This window comes from Ailuropoda melanoleuca, chromosome 16 (assembly GCF_002007445.2).
Source record: "Ailuropoda melanoleuca isolate Jingjing chromosome 16, ASM200744v2, whole genome shotgun sequence".
Taxonomy (NCBI): domain Eukaryota; kingdom Metazoa; phylum Chordata; class Mammalia; order Carnivora; family Ursidae; genus Ailuropoda; species Ailuropoda melanoleuca.
The window spans coordinates 13,645,733-13,670,891 of NC_048233.1; the positions used below are offsets into that span (position 1 = coordinate 13,645,733).

The 25,159-nt window shown below is 41.8% G+C and overlaps 1 protein-coding gene across 1 annotated transcript in view; it reads right to left on the reverse strand.

The window, feature by feature from the left end:
• Window positions 1-7,752: 7,752 nt before the first annotated feature.
• GUCY2C (guanylate cyclase 2C) overlaps window positions 7,753-25,159 on the reverse strand; it is a 72,906-nt gene continuing 55,499 nt past the window's right edge. The window contains exons 21-27 of the mRNA XM_034645989.1: window positions 24,362-24,520; window positions 17,124-17,316; window positions 15,369-15,543; window positions 12,845-12,943; window positions 11,323-11,417; window positions 9,225-9,301; window positions 7,753-8,120 (exon numbers count right to left, since the gene is read on the reverse strand). Coding sequence (XP_034501880.1) covers window positions 7,943-8,120; window positions 9,225-9,301; window positions 11,323-11,417; window positions 12,845-12,943; window positions 15,369-15,543; window positions 17,124-17,316; window positions 24,362-24,520 — 976 coding nt within the window. The 3' untranslated portion in view covers window positions 7,753-7,942. The remainder of the gene's footprint in view (window positions 8,121-9,224; window positions 9,302-11,322; window positions 11,418-12,844; window positions 12,944-15,368; window positions 15,544-17,123; window positions 17,317-24,361; window positions 24,521-25,159) is intronic.

Consider the following 25,159-nt stretch of genomic DNA (forward strand, 5'->3'; position numbering starts at 1 on the left):
CTCAGCCTGCGTGACTGACTGCCTCCCACATACCATTCATGGGATGGGGTTTCTGCTTGGGTTTAGGTTTTTGTTATTGTTCGTTTTTCTCAGAACACCATCGCTTCCTTCTCCCCGGGATGCTCACAGCCCAGTGGGTGGTGCCCTAGGGCAAGTACGCAGGCCAGCGAAGCAGCTGATCTTGGAGAACTTGGAGCCATGTGAAGAGGCAGCCATGTTTGGGGACATTGTCGTTGTGATGTTTCCTGTGCTTTTCCAGACGGGGGCGGGGGAGGGTTCATCACGTGAGGAACCCTGCTCTCTATACCCCCCCCCTTTTAAAAAGATTTTTATCTATTTATTTGAGGTAGAGTGAGAGTGAGAGAGCGAGAGAGAGAGAGAGAGAGAGAGAGAGAGAAAGAAAGAGAGCACACGGGGGGCAGAGGGAGAGGGAGAAGCAGACTCCCCGCCAAGCAGGGAGCCCAATGCGGGGCTCAATCCCAGGACTCTGGGATCATGACCTGAGCCGAAGGCAGACGCTTAACCGACTGAGCCACCCAGGTGCCCCCTCTACCCCTTTTGTTCCAGAGCAGAACGGTGACTGGGGAGTCTAGGGTGTCTCTAGAAGTTACAGAAGGCTTTTGCGCAATCCTACTCTTACAAAACATCCCCTTTTCCACAAACCACAAGATCTGATTTATTCATTTTCAAAGAAACACAGAACTCACAGTGATAACTCACGTTTTTGGGAACAAATGTACATTGTGAAGTCATGTACCTGCCCAACAACCAGCCATGAGCTCTATCTAGCCTGGGGTTGGGTTAGTACATCAAACAATTTGATATTGGAATAATCTCCACAAGGTTAAATTGCAATTATTTATAGGTACAGGATAAAATGTATTTTAACTGGGATTACATTGTGTGGTAAATGTGTACGTGTAAGCAAGTGCATAAAGTCTTATATTCTATAAAAGTACAGAAGAAAAATCATGGCATCTTTAGCAAACATGAAAACAATGTGCTGTGACTGCAGATACAAAGTCATTCTCCATGGATTCTAGACTGGAAATTTTTACCTTTCTGGAATGGCTAACTTATCACCACTTAATGGAACAAGGTCATTTTCAGAACACATCATCCAACATCTGGCTTATCATCTGCTGGCTGAATAAAAATGCATGGGACTCAGGCACAAAAGGTGCAATTTCCTTTTGTTAACGTTACTTTTGTTATTGTTATTGTTCTTTTTTTTTTTTTTTCAGTTACAAAAACAAAAGCTATCTGGTCATTAGGCAGATGCCCTCAGACAGGAATGTATTAGTACAGTAACAGTGAAAATCCTCTTTGAATTTCCTTCCGTTGGTGAAAACAGGTACGAATATAGGAAGTCTTTTGTAAAAGCAAGTGGCATTAGCTCGAACTTTCGGAAAGAGGGCGATACCTGTACTCGTTTCATGTTTTGTCAACTCATTCATTATCTGACTTCCTACTGAGATGGATGGAAAGCCAGCTCACCTACAACACTGTCTTGTTCTCTGGGCTCCTTCTATTACCACTGGGATCAGGACCTGTATTGGTCACCACTGTAACTTCCAGTATATATCATTTCTGAATCCTTCAACCTAAGAAAGAATTTCTTATAAACTAATTTTCTTAGGGTTTCACTCTTTCCACTGACTTTATTTCTAGAACTGATTAAATATTTTGAAGAATGTCCCTCCATTTGAATTTGTCTGATGTTTTCTCATGATTAGATTGAGGTTATATTTGGGGGAAGAACATCACGTGTGTGATGGGACCCTCTCAGTGCATCATATCAGGGAGGGTATGATGTTAATGTGCCTTAACACTGGTGAAGTCAGTCTCAATCATCTGGTTGAGGTGGTGTCTGAGGCTTTGCCGCTTTAGATCACTGGTTTTTCCTTTGTACTCAATATTTGAGGGGAGATACTTTGCAACTATGCAAATACTGTTTTTCTTTAAATTTTCACCCATCAATTTTAGCAGTAATTTCAGATGTTGCCTGAAACAATTGTTACTCTGGTGTTCTCATCATTCTCATTTTTCTTCATTTCTTCTACATTTATTATTTGTAGTCTCTAAGGAAGAATTGTCTCTTCTCCATAGTTTATATATTTAATCACCTATTTATAGCAGTATGGAATCACTGATATTTACTTTATTCTTTCAGTTATAATCAAAAACTTCACTATTTTTTCATTGCTAAATTTCTTCCAGGTTTGACTATTGGGGTTCCTTCAGGTTAGTTGCTGTGTCATTTTGACATGCCTGCAACTTCTTTTTCTTCTCCTTCTTCTTCTTTGTCCTCTGAGCACTTCATTACTTTCTGGCAACACAAAATCCTCTGGGCTTATTTTGTGCTTTTCCTGCCCTCACCTTGAAATCAATCATTTCTCTAAGGAGCCCTGATTGCTTTTGATTGAATGGTGTTTACAAGCCATGATCTGGACACTAGTTATGTTCATTGCTGTTGGGGTGTCATCACTTCTAGGTCCTAGCAGTGGATTAGTATCTAGACAATATACATCTGTCTATCAATCTATCATGGTCTCTCTATCTTAAAAATCAACATGATTATTCCTACTGATACCTCTGATCCAATCTAGCTCTTCCAGGTTAATTCTAACATTACCTCTTTATTTATAACTTCTTTCTCTGAATGTGAAACCTGTTGTTCGTAACTAAAATATATTTCCTTATTTACCCAACTTTAGTATCCGTTCAAAGGAGTTTCAAAATTTCGAACCCATGGCTTTCTAAGGAACAAAGTGATCAACCAGACCACAATGTTTTGTACAGTTGTTTTTAGCCTTACAACATCCACTCAAAACACTGTTTTCCAAAGTTACTTCTGTCAGCTCCTTTCTTTACCACCTTCTTTAGTAAGGTGATGCCATTCTGTAAAACACATTCATTTGTCACAGTCTGCATTCCATCTTGGGTTCAATGTACATCTGGTTGCATTTTAAAAAATTGCTTACAGTAAAAGTCTTTCCTTCATGCAACCCAGTCCTAGTGTTTTGACAAATGCACAGAATCATGTATTTACCATCACAGTACCAAACAGGACAGTTACATCACCCCCAACCCCCTCCCCACCACACTCCAGTTCATTTGTTCTATCGTTTTGTAGTCAAATCCCCCCTCCACACATTTGGCAGCCATTTCCCCTTTGCCAGAATATCATATGAGTGAAATCATACAATATAGAGTCTTTTGGGTCTGGCTTCTTTCACTTAAGAAGTTGCTTTTAAGATTCATCCATGTTGTCATGTGAAACAGTAGTTCACTATTTCTTATTGCTGGGTAGTATTTCATTGAATGGCTTTTCTATCGTTCCTTGCTCAGTCCATCTATTGAAGAAAATCTCAGTTGTTTCCAGTTTTGGTGCTTATGAATTAAGCTAATATAAACATTCAGAAACATGCATTTGTGTGAATGTAGTTTTCATTTCATTTGTATAATTACAAATTAGGAGTGGGATTGTTGGACCCTATGGTAAATGTTTAACTTTATAAAATCTGCCAAACTATTTTCCAAAGTTTCTGTAGCATTTTACATTGTCGCCAACAATGTGGAAGAGTTTCATTTGTTCCGCATCCTTGTCGCGGCTTGACATTGTTGGGTTTTTAATTTTAGCCATTTTAATAGTGTGTAGTGTTATCTCATTGTGATTTTAATTACCTTTTACTAATGACTAATGATGTTTTACATCTTTTCATATACTGTTTGCATTTATATATCTCCTTTGGTGCAAAGTCAAAAAGCAAATCGAAATAAAGCTGCAATTTTTCTAAATCTACGTTGTCCAAAGGGAACCTGAAAACAAGAAGGTAAACACAAGAATGGTTTTAAAACAATTAAAAATAGGAAAAAATTTATTTGACTTTCATATACTGCATTTCTTTTTAAAGATCCTCGTTTCTTTTTAAAGATCCAAGTTTCTATCTGGTACCATATTCATTTAACATGCATTGTAGAGTAGGTCTACCGGCAGTAAATTCTCATATTCTTTTTTTTTTTTGAGAAAGTCTTTATTTTTATTCACTTTTGAATTTTTTTCCCCTGGATATTGAATTTTATTTTTCTTTCTTCAGCGCTTTAAAGATGTCATTTTATTGTCTTTTAGTTTGCATTGTTTCAGAAGAGAAGTTGGCTGTAATTTTTAACTTTGTTCTGTGTGTAATGATGTCTCCCTCCTCACCCCCAACCAACCCCAGGCTACCTTTACAATTTTTTTCTTTGTTCTCAGCAGTTCGAATGTGAGTGTAGTTTGGGGCATTTATCCTGTTTGGTGTTCTTTGTGATTCTTGGATCTGTGATGTGGTGTCTGTCATTACATTTGGTCAATTTTCAGTCATTATTTTGTCAAATGTTTCTTCTGCATTGTTCTATATTTAGGATTCCATTTACATACCTGAGGCCATTTGATATTGTCCCATAGTTCTTAGTAGCTCTGTTTTATTTACTTTTTCTTTGGCTAGTTTGCAAAATTTCTTTAGTGCTACATTCAAGTACATTGATTCTTTCCTCAGCAAGTCTAGTAATGAACCATTAAAGACATTCTTTCTCTCTGTCACTATGCTTCTTATTTGTAGTATTTCCATTTGATTCTTTCCAGTTGCTTCCAATTGTGTGCTGAATTGCCCATCTGAACTTACATGTTGCCCAATTTTCCTTCAGAGCTTTTTACATACTAATTATAGTTGTCTAAAATTCCCCATTAGATAGTTTCAACACCTATGTCATGTGTGTATCTGGGTGTCTCTTGAGAGAATGAATAAATCCTCTTGCTCTCTCACTTAAGCTATAATTTCCTTTCCTTTCCCTGAAAAAGAATGTCTCCCAGTTTTGGCATTCTAAAGTGATGCTGTCGAATTAGTAATGACTAGTGATATGTGACTATTAAGCACTCTAAATATGACTAGTTTGAATTGAGATGTTCTGTAACTAAATATTCACTGCTTTCAAAGGCTTACCACAAAAAAATGAAAAATGTCTAACAAATAATTTTATATTGATTTCATGCAGAGATGATAACATTTTGAATATACTGGTTTAATTAGATATGTTATTAAAGTAAGTTACCTGTTTCTTTTTAAAAATGTAACCATTAGAACATTAAAATTACATACGTAAAAGGAGATCTAAATAAATGACAAGACATACCACGTTCATAGAGTGGAAGACTCAACAGAGCCAAGATGTCAATTCTCCCCAAACTGACATGCTGGTTTGATGCAAATGATACCAAAACCCTAGCAAATTTTATTAGAGCGTATTCTATTAAGCTTATTCTGTATAAGCTTATTCTAAAATTTATATAGAAAGACAAAAAAAACTGTAATAGCTGAAACAATTTTGCAAAAGAAGGATAAAGAGGGGTGAAGCACTCCACCTGATTTTAAGATTTATTATATGTCTACAATAATCAAGACTATGTGGCATGGGAGGAGGGATAAACACATCACTCAATGGCATAAAATAGAAAACCCAGAAACAGAATCACCCAAGTATGGATGGCTGATTTTGACAAAGTTGCAAAGCAGTTTTGTTGACTGGTTAAAAGTGAAAAATGCTGGGTCTGACTTGCCTTCTTTTGTGGAGTGGAGGTGAGAGTAAGACACTCTGTTGCAAGTTGTTCTGTCAGTCTTGGGGTCCCTAACAAGTCTGTTTTCCTCTTCTCATCCTCCTCGGTTCTCCTTTGCTTGTGTCTTGCATTGTATCATGAATTTACAGTTGTGCTGAGAGGGGAAGGTCAGTGAGAAATGAGTCTATGCCGTCTTGTCTGGACCAGAAGCCCTCTTGTACTCTTTTTGCCACTTCCTATGAATCTGTTATTTTTTCAAAGTAAAAAGCTAAGAAATGTCCGTATGAGGCCAACATATTTCTGTTGGGCTGCATTGAGTGGTTCTATTGAATGGTTAATGTAACTCATAGCTGGGCCCTTTAAAATTGCTATGGAAATTATTGCCTTCTCTTCTGCCTTTCTCTGCTTTACTTCTGGTATCTCCTTCCAATGGGATATTATGTTGAAGACGTTATGACAACATAGTTTCTATTTTCTCTGCCATTCTGAGGCTTTCAAAATATTTACAAGGTCATTTCCTGCTCGATCATGGCCTAGATCTGGTCACCTAATCTATATGGATCAGCAGACCAGCTGATACTAATTTTGAGGGAAATCTCTTTCCTGCTTGAGGTCTGAGGAAGTAAGAGCTGTTCCAGGTTTCTCCTTTATTTTATCCCAGATATCAGTTTTTGAACAGGTATGTGTCTATATGTTATATATTTAAAAATCACTCATCTTTCATTGAAATTGAAGTTTAAAATCTTAAGTATTTGTTTCTTTAGTTGTCTCCTCTATAATTTGTTATTTTCATTGTTTTATAGGGGAATTATAAAAAAGGAGAATAAGGTAAAATTGCCTTTTTCATTTAAATCCTAATTCCTTTTTTGATACTGAATATCTGGTACTAAACAGACAAAACACATAGTTGTTGACTTAGTTGTATTCTTACTTCCATATTTTTAAGTCAGATCATGCATGTTTCAAGAGGAGTATATATCAAAGGTATAAAGATGGATCCCAGGATTTCCTGTATTCCTCTTGAATTTATTTCTCGTTTCCACGGAGTGCTTCCTCTTGTACTTTTTGACATAGAATTGATACTGGGTAGAATTCACGGCTCACAAACTTTCTGAGCTATCTTGCATGTATGCAAAGAATTCTTGTTTTATAAGCATATTTCTTTCCAATTGTGAAGCCGTTGCAGCAGAGATGCTGAGGCACAAATTACAAACCTCCAGATTCCAGGTGAGGACTCTTGCTGCATAGGAAGGGCTAAGCCTATAAATCAGGAGAGAATTTATTACGTTTGATTTTACACTTTTCCAGGTGATGGAGAAAATAGAATGTGTTTCCTGATCTCTGGAGCGGCTTTTGTGGTAGAGGCTGGCGGAAGAGTAATGTGGTCGGAGCAGTTTAGCTCAGAAGGTTACTGACTGAAGTGTTACATGCTTGTTGTTGCCTTTCTGATTCTCATCTACTCCACACCAGCTGCCCCTTTATCATGTCCCCCTGAGATTTCAAGCAAATGAGTCCTGCTGGGATGCCATAAGAAGGGGGGCAGAAGGTGGCTGCTGGATGGCAGGAAGGGGATATTTGCAGAGTTTTAAGTACTTTGTCTTTACCGGTAAATAAGACTTGACCTTTATCTCTGACTAGAGACAGATGGAGGCCCTGCCTCCCATGGTAGAAGGCTAGACATAAAGTCCCCTCGTGTGTAGCGAGAGATACTGAACATCCAAGTTCTTAGCCCTGAACAGCAATGCCGGCTTTGCCTTGCTTCAGTGCTGGGGACTGTGATCCACTGTCCAGCAAGCACAAGATGGCGGCTGCCGCATTTCAGTAAAGTGGCTGGAGTCGCTGGAAACATAGGCACAGACTCAGCAAATTTTTAACTTTTATTCCTGCCTACCATATAGCATATTTTCTGCAAAAATTATGAGTTAAATATAATTTAATGGAGATAGGGTATTTAAAATATAATCGTGACAATTTAAAAACTCTCATGAATACAGAAGGAAAAAGAGCCAGCAAACAAACCAAACCAAACCAAAATAAACAAACACAAAATAAACTAAATAAGAACACAATCTCTTCAACTTAAAGACAGTCCATCCACTCCTCTTCTTCCCCAGGTGGAAAGAGATAGTCCATCCATTCCTCTTCTGCTGCAGGTAGACGTTCCCTGGAGCCACTGCTGAGATGAGGTTCCAGAGAAAAAGGAATTTTTGCATGGAGAGTGCACATCTGAATCACAGAAGCAAGTCTGTGTTCCCGACAAGGCAGCCAAGGCTAAGCAGAGCGCGTCTAAGTCTTCTGTGGCTTGGAGGTCTCTGGGACACTCGAGGCGCTGCCTGAGTACAGCTCTACTTAATTCACTTGCGTGTTCTCCTTGTCGGTGGTGTTCAGCTGCAAGTATTCCAGAGTGCCCCTTTTGTAGCTGGCCACCCGTGTGGGTTTTCGGCTTCTTATCCCCGCCGCCTGCCTTTTCTGTAAAGAGTTGGCGAGCATATCGGAAAATTCAGCTTGCAAGCGCTGCTGATTCTCCCTGGAAAGAGAGTGGGGAGGGAAAATGGAACTTCTCAGCAATTCATACAGAATATTCTTTCGCTCCAAAACAATCAGTTCGGTTTACCAAATACTTATTGAGTGCTTAGTCTGCACTAAACACAGGAAGTCCAGAGAATACAGAATGAGCCTTGCTTTTGATGGGCTTTACAAGAGCTGTCATCCCTGCTCTGTGCATTTGTGGAAAAAAGCAGGCTCCATTTCAAGCACAAAATTCTATTTCAATTTCAAAGTGGAATGACACGCTGCTTGGATTTGGAAGCGTGGTTACGTTTTCCACATGTCACTGCAGGGAAGGCAAACGAAGCCAGGAATACGAGGCCCCTGCGAGCCAATCCTGTGGACTTGGTCTTACACATTCTGGGGTGTGGATCTTGTCTGGGGAGGCCTCTGAAGGGATGGAGCGTTTCAAGAGTTTGGATTGGACCTGAGTGTTCCAGTAAGGGGCCAGCTCCCCTGTGGCCCGGGGGATGGTCTGGCTTGTTTTGGCTTCTCTACAGGCTTGCCATCTATCTGGGTCCAGCATCTGGGAGTATGCAAGACAGGGTCTCTCTACCATTGCAAAAGTCACCCTAACAGCCAGGCGACTGATTGCACCAACCAAACGTGCAACGGGATGACCCTCTCGGTCACCATGAAGGGAACTGAAACTGGTTCGTTAGACCTGAAACCTGGCCTTCCTCATCTCCCGGAGAACACAGCCTCCATGTGAAAACCCAGAACCACAGTTCTGGGGCGGGGGAAGGTCCTGTTTCCATCAGGCGGCCCAGCAGAGAGCTGCCCGCAGGGGTTGAGATGCAGAGGGCCTCTTGGCTGCCAGCAGGCCCTCCTCTTGTCTGAACCCGATCTACAGGGTTGAGCTGTTAACTCTCCTCCATTCTGAGCGTGCCTGGAACACCCAGCTTCTGGCAGCCAGAGAAGGGAGGTTTCTAGACTTCTCATGTATGTAGTCCCTGGTTGTGTATTCGCTGTATCATTACCACTGGCGGAGCACTTGCCAACAGTTACATTGGCTCTTCCGAGCACAACTGATAGGACCAAGGCTTCCACACTCCTGTTCCGCCCTGCCACACGAGAAGCTTACACAGTAGGTGGGATCGGCAGGGTGTACTCCTGGCCCTTCACCCCCGTCAGCCAGTAGGTAGTCTCAGTTCCTCTTCCCTGGGGAGACAAGAAAGGTGGGCGCCACGGAGCCCAGGGAGACAGGTCAGTTCTAGCCCACGGTGCTGACAAATGTCTGTTTCCAAGAGACATTTTACTTCCATGTTCCTCATCAGTGCCCACACTGCCGTAGAGCCCATGTTCTGATGTGATCTGCATTCCCTCTAGACACATCTTTCTTCCCAAGTGCCTTTTTAAAAATAAGTCTCTCGTTCCCCCGACGTTGTTTTTTTTTTCCAAAGTAGAGTTCTCTTTTTTCCCCAAATGACATTTCAAAGTGTTGCTATAACAACATCATAAGAACTCTAAATGAAAAAAGGAGAAAATTCACATCCAATCCTGCTACACCAAGACATCCAACTGGTTTTCATCACTCACTTTTTCTTCTAGCCCTTTTAGCCACAAGATTTCATCACAAAACCTTTGCCACAGTTTCCCCACCTTAAGCATGTAAATTACAAACACATGTACATCCTAAGAAATGCCTATTAAGTGACATTTGCTGGGCCCATCTGGAGGCTATAAAATGAATGGAAACGTCCTGGAAATCCTGTTTTCACTAAAGCTTGTATTTGGAAAGGAAACAGGATGGTTATATATTTAAAAATCACTCATTTTTAAAGGTTTATTTATTTATTTGAGAGAGAGAGAGAGAGAGAGCACACGCGTGCATGTGCATTCATGGTAGGGAGAGGGGCAGAGGGAGAGGGGGAGAGAGAATCCCAAGCAGACTCCATGCTGAGCGTGGAGTCCGATGCAGGACTCAGTCTCACGACCCTGAGATCATGACCTGGGCCGAAACCAGGAGTCAGATCAACAGACGGAACCACCTGGGCGCCCTAAAAATCGCTCATCTTTAAAACTGATAGTTTGCTGGCTGTGTTTGGCAGTCATCCATACACCACCTCTACGTTGGGGGGATGGTCTGTGCAGAAAGTGTATTTATGGAGCACTCAAAAAGCGAGTGTGATATGAGGGCGCTTCTCCAGGAAAGGAGGCTTTTCCAAGTTGCAGTCACAGTGTAAAGGCCAGAAGCACTGTGGCTCCTGGAGACAGATCATCTTACGGCCGGTAGTTGGCTTCAGACCAGTTGTGAAAGGACTGGAATGACCTTTGAGAAGCAGCCCAAGAGCCAACTGGAGACATCTGGTGGCTCTGGAGGGCAGCCGCTCTGAATGTGAGAGCAGCCTGGAGAGGAGAGACTGGTGATTCTCTCCATCCTTAGCATGTATCCGATCACTTAGGACACTCATTAAAAATATAGATTTCTGATCTACGTCCGCAGAGAGTCTTTCTCAGCAAGCCTGCTGGAGAGTCCAGGCTTCTCCATTTTTGAAAGCACCCAAATGATGCCGAATGAGAAGTCTGGGGCCACAGCTGGCAATTCATGGGTCTGGAGCTTCAGAACGGTAAAGCAACCCCTGGAGAGCTGGTTTTAGAGAGAAGGAGCATCTTGCAGTGAGAGCAAGGAAGTGAGGGAGGAGATGGGGGCTTTGACTGAAGTTAAATAAGTCCCAGGGCTCCTGGGCGCAGTGGGTGGAGCATCCGACTCTTGGTTTCACCTCAGGTCCTGATCTCAGAGTCATGGGATCGAGCCCTGCATTGGGTTCCGTGCTCAGTGAAGGGTCTGCTTGAGTTTCTCTCTCCCTCCCCCTCTGCTCCCCCCCCCCACTCTCTCTCTCTCAAATAAATAAATCTTTAATAAATAAATCAGTTCTGTCCCAGACCTTAGCTCTCGGCTTAGCAGGACATGGAAACAAAACTTGGAGGTCTGTGGGAGAAATGGTCGTAACATTTTATAACATATTGGTCTTAGTTCAAAATATGAAAAAGGCTCGGAGTGCGCATTCTTCGGGGGTGGCTTCTCCTACAGGGGGTAGCGGTCATCACCGTGGGGAGTGCAGAAAAGGATTCTTCATCTTTGTGCTCCTCGGCATTATTGACCACGGGATGTCCCGTCTCCAAGGAGGTGACCCACAAGTGAGGGCTTTCTCTGGGTCCCCACTCTGTGGATCCCTTACCTTTAAGTATGTTTCCCCTCTCACTTCGTACAGGAACTGGCATTCAGTTCTCTTCAGGATGGCTATGGTGGAACCGCTCACGTGGATCCTCAAGGCTGAAACGCAAAATGATCAATGAAAATCTCATCCATTTTGAAATCTTTTATAGGAACACATTTGTTTCCACTTGATTCAGGACATTTGTTATAGGTGTTGGGTCTGACAGTTGAGTTATTTGAGTGAAAGGACACTTAAAAATACAATCTGTGAGATAAATACTCTCACACATGGATGGGATGAAAGAGGACCTGGCATTGCTTTTTGGGGTGAGTGGAGGGGCTCCCCAGGTTTTGCTCCATAGATTCTCCCTGCTGCTCAGAGTGGTGGCCCCTGTGCCTTGTTTCAGATTTTGTGTGTGGCACTGAGCTTGACAGCTGGAATTTGGTTTTGGGTGCCTGTACTGGAAGTTCTAATAAGCAGCGTAAAGTGTTGGCAGCAAGGTGAAGATTCAGGAGAGTGACAGGGTCATGACTTTCTTAGGTTTTACTCTTTTGGGGTACTGTCATCCTTCTGACAACCAGTTGGCAAAGTCATTCCCATTCATGGTCCACCATTGCTACACCACCTTTCCCACCCTGGGTGCCACAGACAACGACAATAGTAAGAGTAGTGGCAATCCTATATTGTACGCCTGCCATGTGTCAGAGGATTATTAAATGCTTAACGTACATCACATCAACAACTTCTGGAGACCTTCCAGCGAGACTGGTATCCCATCCTCAATTTAGTCCTTCAACTTTCCAATGCCTAGAAAGATGAGGCAACATCCCCCCAGCTTATAAGATAGTGATTTGTCTGGTTATAATTGTAACCCGAATCTGTCCTTTCCTTTATACCATGATTTTCCAGTACAAACCAGTATCAGGTTGTCAGTAGACCTGCCAAGATACTGCTCTGCCACGTGTGTTCTTGTAAGCCCCACCCATACCTACCAAAGCTTGCTTTCTCTCTTGTAAAAACTGCTGTTACTACGACTGTCACCAGTATTTACTGAGTATCTACCACGTGTAGCTCACAGCGCCTCGACCCTGTCAGGCAAATGCAATATAGGCTTCTGCATACAATAAATGCTTATATTTTTCTTTACTAAAACCAATTCTCAGGAAAACAAAAGAATTGGAAAGCGAGCCAGCGTATGCTCCATATCTAGCCCACTGAATTTTTTTTTTTTAACTTACATGGATCTATGCTAAATTTCATGACTATTCCAGGTAAAGCATGCCTGAACGCGTTGCAAATGAACCCAAACAAATAGAAATAGTCTCTATTGAGCTGAAAAGGAAGAAGACAATAATTCTCAGTACATGCTGACAACAAAAGCAAACATAGCAAGGACTGGATTGACTCAGGCTCACGTCCTGTCAGTGTGAAACGTCATTCTTCATGTCACTGGCACTTTGTGGCCCCTTGTTGTGCATTTTATTTTACAGTTCCCCTCTGCTGGAAGACGCAGTCTTCCTCTAAGAAAAGCGATCTTTCTTACGGAGGCCCGTGGATTCCATCCTAGAGGCTGTGTTGACGGTGTCTCCAAATAGGCAATAGCGAGGCATCTTTATTCCCACCACTCCAGCAGCACAGGGACCTGAAATGCACAGAAAGCAGGTAGTGGAAGCAGCGGCAATCAGGGTGTGGAGTTAAGGTGGGTAAGCCTTTTCTCGTTGGTGTGAAAAGTGAGCTGTGACTTTTGTTAAATGGATGTATTCAATGAAGAAAGCATTATTATAGCAAGATAAGCTTCTAGAAAATATTTTGCTAAAGCACAGAAGAGTACATTTGCACAAAACAAGAAGGTATCCAGAGATGCAGGCTGCAAAGGTGGGAAGTCCTTCTTAATATGTTCCATAGAAGGTTCTCGGGAAGGATGAAGAGTCTGCCACGGCTCGCTTACTGTGCCAGGCCACACAGCCTTGAGCTCTTGACTGCTGGAGGCCATCATACACTCAAAGTCTCAGGGGCCAAATAGTGTTTTATTTTTACTTACTCAGAGTAGCATTGCTCGGACTGGAGACACAATGATGGAAGACTCAGAAGATGAAGACTTGACATAATTATCCCTAAGCACTTCATGTGCTGTGTGAATGCAGAGGAATGGGAGAGCCTGCGGCCCCAGGACATTCTCGCAAGAACACGGAAACCAAGGCCAGACTGGGCGCAGCAGCATGTTGGGTAGGGAGGAAGGGTTGTTAAGCAAGCATGTGTGTGGAGTGACTGAACGCAGGGAGTTATAGATTTTAGACGTTAAAGATTAACTCAGAAATTACAAAACCAGTTTTGGATAAAGGGAACTTGATTTCCTAGTTGGCTTATTGGGTTTTGACCTACATGAGTTTCTCTGTAGATTTATCCTCTAGATTCTCTGTGATCATGAACATTGAAAAAAAATCAAAATACCAGATCTTCCTTTGAGTGCTGAGCCTTTCTTTGTTAGGTTCAATGCAAAACAACACAAAATAGCCACACAACAGCACAAGAATCAAACAAAAGCAGAAGAAGGCTACAGAAGGGAGGGGGCAGGAGAGGCGGCTACTGATCCAAGATCTCCGATCTGTGCCTGAGGCCCGCTGGAGTGAAGCCGGGAAGGGCCGGGTAGCAGAAAATTCCTGCAGATACGAAGTTTTGTTTTCAACTACTGCAACCTCTTAATTTCTGAGGGCTAAACCCCTCCAGGTACCTGCGCCTATTATCTATGCTCACTCCAGCCCAACGTGGTGACACCTGGGACCCTGAACTCCATCCTCCCTGACTCGGCTCAGTCACCAAGCTGCTGTCCCTCCCTCCATGCCTGGCAATCTGTGATGGGTCAGCAAAGGGACAGCATGCTGTTGCTGGCTGGGGAAATGCCCGAGAAGTCCCGTCATGTGTATATGGAAACATCTATGACATATGGCTGTGGACATGATTGGGGAAGAATGAATGCGGCAGAAATTTTTGACTTCTGTTTACTTTTACTTTGAAAATCTCATTGGCTTATTAGTAAATCAGTAAGTGTTTACTGCCAGGCTCTGATAGGCATCGTGGATAGAGGATGACTTTTGCCAATGCAGTTGTCCGGTCCTCGCCATGAAGACTGGAGTGGTCTTGGGTTTTCTGTATATTGACTCTTCCGTGAGTCGTGGAGAGCAGAAAAAAGCAATGACAAGAAAGTGTAGGGAGATGTGAGTTAATTTAACACAAGGAAAGACTGTCTAATAATTATAACTATTTAGTAATGGAGTAAGTTGGCTTTGGAAACAGTGAGTTTTCAGGGAACCCTGGGATCACTCCAAAAGTAGCTATATTATTACTTGTCTTGGAACCTATAAAAATAAGTTGTGCCCTATAAAGGATTAATCTAGATGACTTCTGAGTTCCTCTCCAACTTCATTTTTCTATAACATTTGTAGCTCATCTTCTTAAATCTCTACATTCTAGGCTGAGTATCTTTCATGGTCTTTGAAGTGATCCATGTACTTTCTGTACCACAGAGAGGGGTGGGGGAGACATAAATGCCCTTTCATTATAGGAACTTTACCAGCTTTTTTTCCGCCTCTATAGATAACCCAATCTGTGAAAGATGCAATAATAGTGTAGTGGGAAACAAAACAAAACAAACAAAACAAAACAAAACAAAACAAAACAACAGACGTTGGGGGCTGGGGGGAGAGGGAGGGAATGGGGAGGAAATAAATGAAATAGGAAATACGGGGACTTAAATAGGAGGAAGTCTGGAGGCTGTCATTTTAGTCTGTGGTTGGTGTTTATCATTCCAGGAGCCAAAGGTGCTGTAAAAGTTGTTTTTCCCTAGAACTCTCCAAGGAGGGTCAAATTATGTCAGGAAATGTAAAGGGACCTCTTTAGGGTTTGCGATTGGGTCTAATCATGTCAGGATATGTAATGGGATGTCATATTTGGCAGGCAGAGTCAAGAGTAAACTTCATGGGAAAATCGATCACATCTGGAGACCCTTTATCCTTTCTGATTTAGTTGGTGCACAGAGGTTCATATGGCTCCCATTTGCTACTCCGTACCAGAGTGAACTCCAATGCGAATCCATATGGGGAGGCCGGGAAGATGCTCCAGCTGGAAGGTCCCCATGAAGCTGAGGATGTCCAAGGCCATCTTGGCAATGTCAATTGCATGCCTGTTGCCATTCCTTTTGGGTAAACCACTGGCTACCATGTAGGCATCACCAATGGTTTCCACCTGTGGAAACAGTTGCTCATTAGTGGTCCTACCCCTTCAAAAGGCAGAAGAAATAAAAAGCAAGCAGTGGATTGCATATCAGAACAAGAGCTTTTGAGAATTCAGTGTGAGTGTAGCCCCATACTATTTTTTCCGGGACTAGCTCAAGACCAGGTCTCTGCTAATTTCTTTATGGTTTTAGAGTCTAGTTAAATGAATGATAAAATAGCTATAAAAGATTTTGACCATATGAAAGTACTTCATAATAATATAAATATTCTAGATGTGGTGATAATTCTATAATGTTTACATAGTCTGAATTGTATATAATCAGGAACACCTGTAATTACCAGAAAAGTCACCTTTAGCATTTAATATTCTTTCTCATGTCCCATTTGACAAAAAATAATTATAGGCTCCTCCAAGATGTAATGCACATTCTTATTGTATGGTGATTGCAAACACGTTTCTTGTAATAAATAAATGTGTATCAACAGTATCCTATAAACATTATTCTTTGATAAAAGAGCTCTCTTTTAATTTTATTTTCAAAATCATATAGTTCACGTTTGTTGAGTAGTTAACTTCTCTTTGCCAACCATCTCTAAATCACATAACCATTTCCTATCCAACAAGAACTACTGTTCATATGGCTTTCTGACCTACATAGGATGAAGACAGGGCTAAGACAAATCCTAAAAGGGACATCTTCTCTGTGGGTAATAACCATTATAACAGACCGTTACATGAGTGACCTCTAAACTGTACTCGAGCATACAGTATTTCAGGCATATTTTTATCTCAGTAGCCTTCACAATAACCCACCGAGTTAGGTGTTATTATCATCCCATTTTACAGATCGGCAAACTGAAACTTGAGAAAGTTAAATGTATTTTATGAGGTCACACAGGTAGGGCCAGGTTGGATTTGAATGAATAGCTCTAATTCTAAGTTATTTGCTCCACAGGCTCTGCTGCTTTTCCAACATGAAAATGTGGAAATTCACTTCCCTTTATTCTTCTGACTCAGACATTATGAGCCCCAAACTAGTCCGCACTCTAGTCAGATAGAGTGCTGAACTTACAGAAGAGTCTCCCTCTTCTGCTTTAGTTTTCTCTGAATGATGCTGGCTATTTCAACAACAATGGATTCCTATTCTACTTGTTAGAACTCCAGTGTCTTCTCTGCTGCCTTTGCAATCAGTCTACACACTGGTCCATTTTTTTCAAGATGATTTGAGAGTATGCCACTTTCTCTCAATTTAGTACTCAAAATTCATTCCTGATGAACTTTGTATTGTTCCTTTCATACTGCTTCTTAAAGTCACATGGGCATTTTGACTTCTGACCCTTGTTATTCTTTTACTTCGCTTCATTTTTAGCTCAGATTCAACCATGAATTCATTAAATCTTCAATTAGAGAGGACAAGATCTGAGTAATAATAGGAACCAAACCAACTTCGGCTCTGCTCACCAGGGGTAGTACAATCATCCCAGCCTGTTAGGTGAAGTGGTTACCTTGTACACATCATGGTGGTCAAGAATGTGGTCANTAACTTCGGCTTAGTACAATCATCCCAGCCTGTTAGGTGAAGTGGTTACCTTGTACACATCATGGTGGTCAAGAATGTGGTCAAAACTCTTGTAGATATCATTGAGCATGTCCACCACTTCCATGGGGGTGCTGTATTTGCAGATGGTAGTGAAACCTACAATGTCACTGAAGTAGATTGTAACTTCCTCATACAATTCAGGCTCCACAATGCCTTTCTCCTTCAGAGACTTTACCACTAGCCTAGATGAGAAAGGGGAAAAAAATGCCTTTGACCTCGGTAATTATTTTTCTTACCTTGCGAACATCTTCCAGACAGTAGTAACGATCTACAAGGAATTCTAGAATTTGGGATTCCCACTGAATGGGGTGACCAGGAAGAAAAGACTGGTTGCATGTACTGACTGTAGGAATGTATTGCATACATACATATATGATACATGCATTTGAACTCAGAGGAATATATGCAGGTTTAGCATTAACTTGGTACTTGATTATTAACCCTAATACACATGTACATATAACTCTAGTACCTATATAACCCTCATATGTATACACACTTGCCCACTTTTTACCAGTCTACTGATGGTCAGCTTCTTCTAGATATCGTTCTACATCCAGGAGCTGAAGAAAGTGTGTCATTAATGTAAGAGCTTGAACCACTACAGCTGTCAGACCTGACTTTTCTCATCAGAGCCAACAATTTTGCCTCCCAAGCATGTTTTACATGGTATTGTTTAATATCACTATAAAGGAACAAGGCATTTAAAAATTAACTTTGATATATTCTGAGCAAATTTATTTGATATATTTTTGAACCAGAGTGGGGTCCTTTAAAAAGCAAAGTCAGTCACCATGTAAACAAATTAAAACTATGGTAAAACTGCAGAAGTCAAATAAAAGCAACTTAGAATATCTTTGTTGCAGAGACAGAAGGAGTAGTCTATCGGACTTAGAATAAAGAGAGAACCACGAAGAAGGAATTTCACACCATACTTCCTTGATGCGCCAAGTTGCCTTGTCATTGAGAAAATGGGTGGGGCCAACATGAGGCTCGCGGCTCCCTGTCTGGCCTTGGGATCCCTCTGTAAAGGATCCAAGTAGGGAATCACTAGATTCAGAACATGGCTGCTGGGAGGTGCCGTGGAGGTCACTGAGAACACTGAGGCTTAAAAAGAAAGTATGACTTTCACAAGGTCCCACAGCCACTAAGGGCAGAGCCAGTACTCAGCAACATCCCACCTTTCGGTCTTTTTATTGCCGGGCATCTCCTCCACAACCCGGGCCTTGGGTATTCAAGGAGACGAGGAAGATCTGGAGGTATGCTGATTGGACTGAGGGAGGAATGTCTGCCATTCTCCCAGAAAACAGTTCATTAACCACAAGGACCCGCAACACTCATTGTGAGAACCTCCAAAGCACCGAGGGAAGTCTTTTCAATTGGTGCAATGACAAAGCCTGGGACCTTTGAGAAACACCTCTTCGATGTGGCTGACTGGATTCTCAGGGGGACTTCTAGGGTTGTTGTTCTTGACCTGCCCAGTATAAGGGTGCAAATTTTTTGAAGGCTACATAAATGTAATGATAAAATTGGATATTTCACCATCTTTACTCATAGGAGCTTGGAAACTAGTGCATCATCTAGAGGGAGAAACTAATGTTGGTAGATAAATGAAGATCTGTGACTTAACATGGCGAGTTTTGGTAACAGGCTGTTGCTGACACAGACAGATTAGCAAACACAGTAGATGTCTCGGAAAGTTTTCCCACGGGGATGCCTGGGTGGCTCAGTCGGTTAAGTGGCTGCTTTGGCCCAGGTTAGGATCCCGGGGTTCTGGGATTGAGTCCCGCATTGGGCTTCCTGCTTAGTGGAGAGCCTGCTTCTCCCTCTGCCTGCTGCTCCCTCTGCTTGTGCTCTCTCTCTGACAAATAATAAGATCTTAAAAAAAAAAAAGGCTTCCCACAAGAAGAAAAACTTCTATTTTAAAGTTTCAAAACCAAGGGGCACTGTTTAAATAAGTGTTTAAGTAATATCTGGTTCTTACATGCAGTCTTAGCTTATTTGTAATTTTGCCATAAATATTTCTTTTTGATTCTTGTAGTTATTGTTCGTGTATGTTTTAGTTTTCTTTTACAAATACAGATATTTTTTACATAAATTATCAAAGTGAGTTGCCCTGGAGGCATGGTGTATCGCAGCTACTGAAGAAGAGATTTGTGTGTTATATAACCTTTGGCAATCCGATAAAAACATCTATCCAAGGAGATAAAAAGTAGAGCATCGGGAATATAGTCAATATTGTTGTAATAACGTTGTATGGTGACAGATGGTAACTAAACTTATTGTGGTGAGTACTGAGTAATGTACAGAATCATCAAATCCCTATGTTGTACACCTGAAAGGAATAGAACACAATCAACTATACTCAAAACAAACAAAACATCTGCCATCTAGCGGTCGAAGTGGCACATGACACCAACGGAGAGAGAAAAATCTGAGGTGGTGAGCCAGCTGTTTCAACTCGTTTGAGTAACATTATTGGTTAAAACCACTGAGGATGACACCCCGGGAAGGCAGCCAGATTATCTGAGGTTGTTTTCCTCAACACTCAGCATTAAAGGCCAGGCAAGGAATTACGCTTCTTGAAACAACCAGCATTTATGAAACTCTGATAGAAATTGCCATCTCTGATGGGAACGTTAAGGGCTCCAGCCCGTTTCCAGGGTACCATTCCCGGGCTGTTCCTTGGCACTCTGAGGACATACGGATTCTGCAGTAGGCTCCCTTCGGGCACGGTTGACTGAAAAGAGCAAGTGCGTCACTCCTACCTCTTCACTCAGGTTTGTCAAAGAGAAACCGCCTCTTTATTAAGAAGACAGCCCGCAAGGACTCGAAACCACTCCTCTAGTAATGAAGAGCTGATATTCCAAATGAAGCATGGGTTCAAAATAAGATAGTGATTAACACAAGTTATATATAAAAGTCATAGCTACTATGTATAACAACCATGGACACTGCAGGTTCTGTGCTGATTACGTTATATCCTGGGCATTATTTCAGGAAATTCTTAGGGCCAGCCTGTGAGGGAGATGAGAAACTGAGGCTTGGATCATGTAGGTAACTCGTCCAAGTTGGTGGTGGAACCATGGCTTGAAGTCAGGCCTAGCTGATCTCAGCTTCCACGATTTCACCCAGTGCTAAGTCCTAGCTTAGCCTCCATCTCCTAGAACAGTTTATTCTGCTTTAATGACAGGAGAACCTTACTGCACTCTTTGGCCCAAGCCTGTTTTCTAGCTCTTCACGTTTTAATTGCTTGCTGCTCTTAACATTGCTTAGTTATCTTCTGAGTACCAACACTCAGAAAACTTGAAACCGTTTGGGGATTTCAACCTTCCTTCCTTTCTCTTATGTCCATAGCTGTGATACTGTTTCACAAAACAGAGGTAAGCCCATAGAAGCGTCCGTGATGGGGCCTCTGATATGTGGCCCCCACCTCCTCCACTCACGACTGCTCCTACTTCTTGTAATTTGACTTCTACTTTGAGGTGGAAAGAAACAGGCATTTAGTGCCTGCAAGTGCCTTATGGCTCCTAGATTCCATTCCAAAACTTTAGTTTCCAATTGAGATTAAGGAGAGACTGAGAGTAACTTGCCAAAGGTCCCAGACTTAGTAAAAGCGACAAAGAGGTGTTAGAACCCTGGTCGTTCTAACTAACTCCACCACGACAGAGAGAGGGAGAGAGAGAGAGGACAGCATGAGAGAGAGAGCACAAGAAGAAGGAGTGGCAGGCAGAGGGAGACGGAGAAGCAGACTCCCCGCTGAGCAGGGAGCCCAGCACGGGGCTCAATCCCAAGACCCTGAGATCATGACCTGAGCCAAAGTCAGACGCTTAACCAACTGAGCCACGCAGGCGCCCCTATTCTAGATATTTACAGAACAAACCAGACCAAGTCTTAGCGAACTATTTTTTTTTAACTCAATAATCTGCTGAAGAATGTACAAAAGGGAACAATCCTATATAGATACAAAGGAAAAAAAAAAACAATACTAGACAAAAATGCTGATGCTTTCGGCTGGAAGAACAAGGCAGAGCTGTGGAATTGTGCGGAAACCATCCGGCAGGAGGACTTGCCTTACCTCGGGAGCAACATGAAATTAAGTCTGTCGGCTCTGTCCCTCTCTGCCTTGTACAGCTGGGTCCTCTCCTCCACGAGGTGTTCCAGATTCCGAGAATACAGCTGTAGACGTCGGATCAAGGTGTCCATATAACTTTCATTTTTTTGGTCGTGAAATAGGCTGTACGTGATAATAGATAGCATAAACATTCAGTAAAACAGTGGGCAAATACGATACGACAGTTGATTGAAGAAGAAAATAAAAATGGCCAACACACATTTTAAAAAGTTAACCTCAGGAGAAATTAAATAGAAATAGATGTAAGAGTTTTTTTTTAAAAGAAAACAATGTTAAAACAATGGTAATCGAGGCAGGTAAGGAGGAAAAACATACACTATGACCTTCCTGGAGGGACAGCCTGGCAAAATGTGTCATAAACTTGAAAAGTACACACACTGATCAGTCTACCAGCCCTACTACTTTTTTTTTTTTTATAGATTTTATTTATTTATTTGACAGGGAGAGAGACAGCCATCGAGAGAGGGAACACAAGCAGGGGGAGTGGGAGAGGAAGAAGCAGGCTCCCAGTGGAGCAGGGAGCCCAATGCGGGGCTCGATCCCAGGACCCTGGGATCACACCCTGAGATGAAGGCAGACGCTTAACAACTGAGCCACCCAGGCGCCCCAGCCACCAGCACTACTTCTAGGAATTATCCAAAGGAGGCAACATGAACATGCTGAAAAGTAACTACAAAAGAAGCCATGGCATTCTTTATAAGTACCAAACCTTCAAAAATAACCCAAATGTGTAACAAAGCATAATTAAAATATTATGATACAATGGACTATTAATGTATCATTATATACAAATTAGAATAGTTAACTGTACAGAAATGGCAAAAATTATTTTTAATTTTTGAAAACCAGTGGTCATCTACTGACAAATTGATGTTTTTTCTTTCTTATTTTCTTATACCTATTTTCTGAAATTTTAATAACAATTTACAATAAAGGGAGAAACTTTTTCTTTTCTTTTTATAAAGGCTCTAGCNGCAGCTACTGAAGAAGAGATTTGTGTGTTATATAACCTTTGGCAATCCGATAAAAACATCTATCCAAGGAGATAAAAAGTAGAGCATCGGGAATATAGTCAATATTGTTGTAATAACGTTGTATGGTGACAGATGGTAACTAAACTTATTGTGGTGAGTACTGAGTAATGTACAGAATCATCAAATCCCTATGTTGTACACCTGAAAGGAATAGAACACAATCAACTATACTCAAAACAAACAAAACATCTGCCATCTAGCGGTCGAAGTGGCACATGACACCAACGGAGAGAGAAAAATCTGAGGTGGTGAGCCAGCTGTTTCAACTCGTTTGAGTAACATTATTGGTTAAAACCACTGAGGATGACACCCCGGGAAGGCAGCCAGATTATCTGAGGTTGTTTTCCTCAACACTCAGCATTAAAGGCCAGGCAAGGAATTACGCTTCTTGAAACAACCAGCATTTATGAAACTCTGATAGAAATTGCCATCTCTGATGGGAACGTTAAGGGCTCCAGCCCGTTTCCAGGGTACCATTCCCGGGCTGTTCCTTGGCACTCTGAGGACATACGGATTCTGCAGTAGGCTCCCTTCGGGCACGGTTGACTGAAAAGAGCAAGTGCGTCACTCCTACCTCTTCACTCAGGTTTGTCAAAGAGAAACCGCCTCTTTATTAAGAAGACAGCCCGCAAGGACTCGAAACCACTCCTCTAGTAATGAAGAGCTGATATTCCAAATGAAGCATGGGTTCAAAATAAGATAGTGATTAACACAAGTTATATATAAAAGTCATAGCTACTATGTATAACAACCATGGACACTGCAGGTTCTGTGCTGATTACGTTATATCCTGGGCATTATTTCAGGAAATTCTTAGGGCCAGCCTGTGAGGGAGATGAGAAACTGAGGCTTGGATCATGTAGGTAACTCGTCCAAGTTGGTGGTGGAACCATGGCTTGAAGTCAGGCCTAGCTGATCTCAGCTTCCACGATTTCACCCAGTGCTAAGTCCTAGCTTAGCCTCCATCTCCTAGAACAGTTTATTCTGCTTTAATGACAGGAGAACCTTACTGCACTCTTTGGCCCAAGCCTGTTTTCTAGCTCTTCACGTTTTAATTGCTTGCTGCTCTTAACATTGCTTAGTTATCTTCTGAGTACCAACACTCAGAAAACTTGAAACCGTTTGGGGATTTCAACCTTCCTTCCTTTCTCTTATGTCCATAGCTGTGATACTGTTTCACAAAACAGAGGTAAGCCCATAGAAGCGTCCGTGATGGGGCCTCTGATATGTGGCCCCCACCTCCTCCACTCACGACTGCTCCTACTTCTTGTAATTTGACTTCTACTTTGAGGTGGAAAGAAACAGGCATTTAGTGCCTGCAAGTGCCTTATGGCTCCTAGATTCCATTCCAAAACTTTAGTTTCCAATTGAGATTAAGGAGAGACTGAGAGTAACTTGCCAAAGGTCCCAGACTTAGTAAAAGCGACAAAGAGGTGTTAGAACCCTGGTCGTTCTAACTAACTCCACCACTTACGCTTCTTCTGGGGCAACACACAGCCATTGAAAATAGCCTTTTCCTTCTCTCTCTCTCTCCATATATATATTAAATATATATATATATATATATATATATTTATTATAAATTTTTAAAGAAGATTTTCTTTTCTTTCTTTATTTTTAAGATTTTATTTATTTGACAGAGAGAGGGAGAGAGAGAGAGGACAGCATGAGAGAGAGAGCACAAGAAGAAGGAGTGGCAGGCAGAGGGAGACGGAGAAGCAGACTCCCCGCTGAGCAGGGAGCCCAGCACGGGGCTCAATCCCAAGACCCTGAGATCATGACCTGAGCCAAAGTCAGACGCTTAACCAACTGAGCCACGCAGGCGCCCCTNAGGTGCCCCTCTTCTAGATATTTACAGAACAAACCAGACCAAGCCTTAGCGAACTATTTTTTTTTAACTCAATAATCTGCTGAAGAATGTACAAAAGGGAACAATCCTATATAGATACAAAGGAAAAAAAAACAATACTAGACAAAAATGCTGATGCTTTCGGCTGGAAGAACAAGGCAGAGCTGCGGAATTGTGCGGAAACCATCCGGCAGGAGGACTTGCCTTACCTCGGGAGCAACATGAAATTAAGTCTGTCGGCTCTGTCCCTCTCTGCCTTGTACAGCTGGGTCCTCTCCTCCACGAGGTGTTCCAGATTCCGAGAATACAGCTGTAGACGTCGGATCAAGGTGTCCATATAACTTTCATTTTTTTGGTCGTGAAATAGGCTGTACGTGATAATAGATAGCATAAACATTCAGTAAAACAGTGGGCAAATACGATACGACAGTTGATTGAAGAAGAAAATAAAAATGGCCAACACACATTTTAAAAAGTTAACCTCAGGAGAAATTAAATAGAAATAGATGTAAGAGTTTTTTTTTAAAAGAAAACAGAATGTTAAAACAATGGTAATCGAGGCAGGTAAGGAGGAAAAACATACACTATGACCTTCCTGGAGGGACAGCCTGGCAAAATGTGTCATAAACTTGAAAAGTACACACACTGATCAGTCTACCAGCCCTACTACTTTTTTTTTTTTTATAGATTTTATTTATTTATTTGACAGGGAGAGAGACAGCCATCGAGAGAGGGAACACAAGCAGGGGGAGTGGGAGAGGAAGAAGCAGGCTCCCAGTGGANAAAAAGAAAACAGAATGTTAAAACAATGGTAATCGAGGCAGGTAAGGAGGAAAAACATACACTATGACCTTCCTGGAGGGACAGCCTGGCAAAATGTGTCATAAACTTGAAAAGTACACACACTGATCAGTCTACCAGCCCTACTACTTTTTTTTTTTTTATAGATTTTATTTATTTATTTGACAGGGAGAGAGACAGCCATCGAGAGAGGGAACACAAGCAGG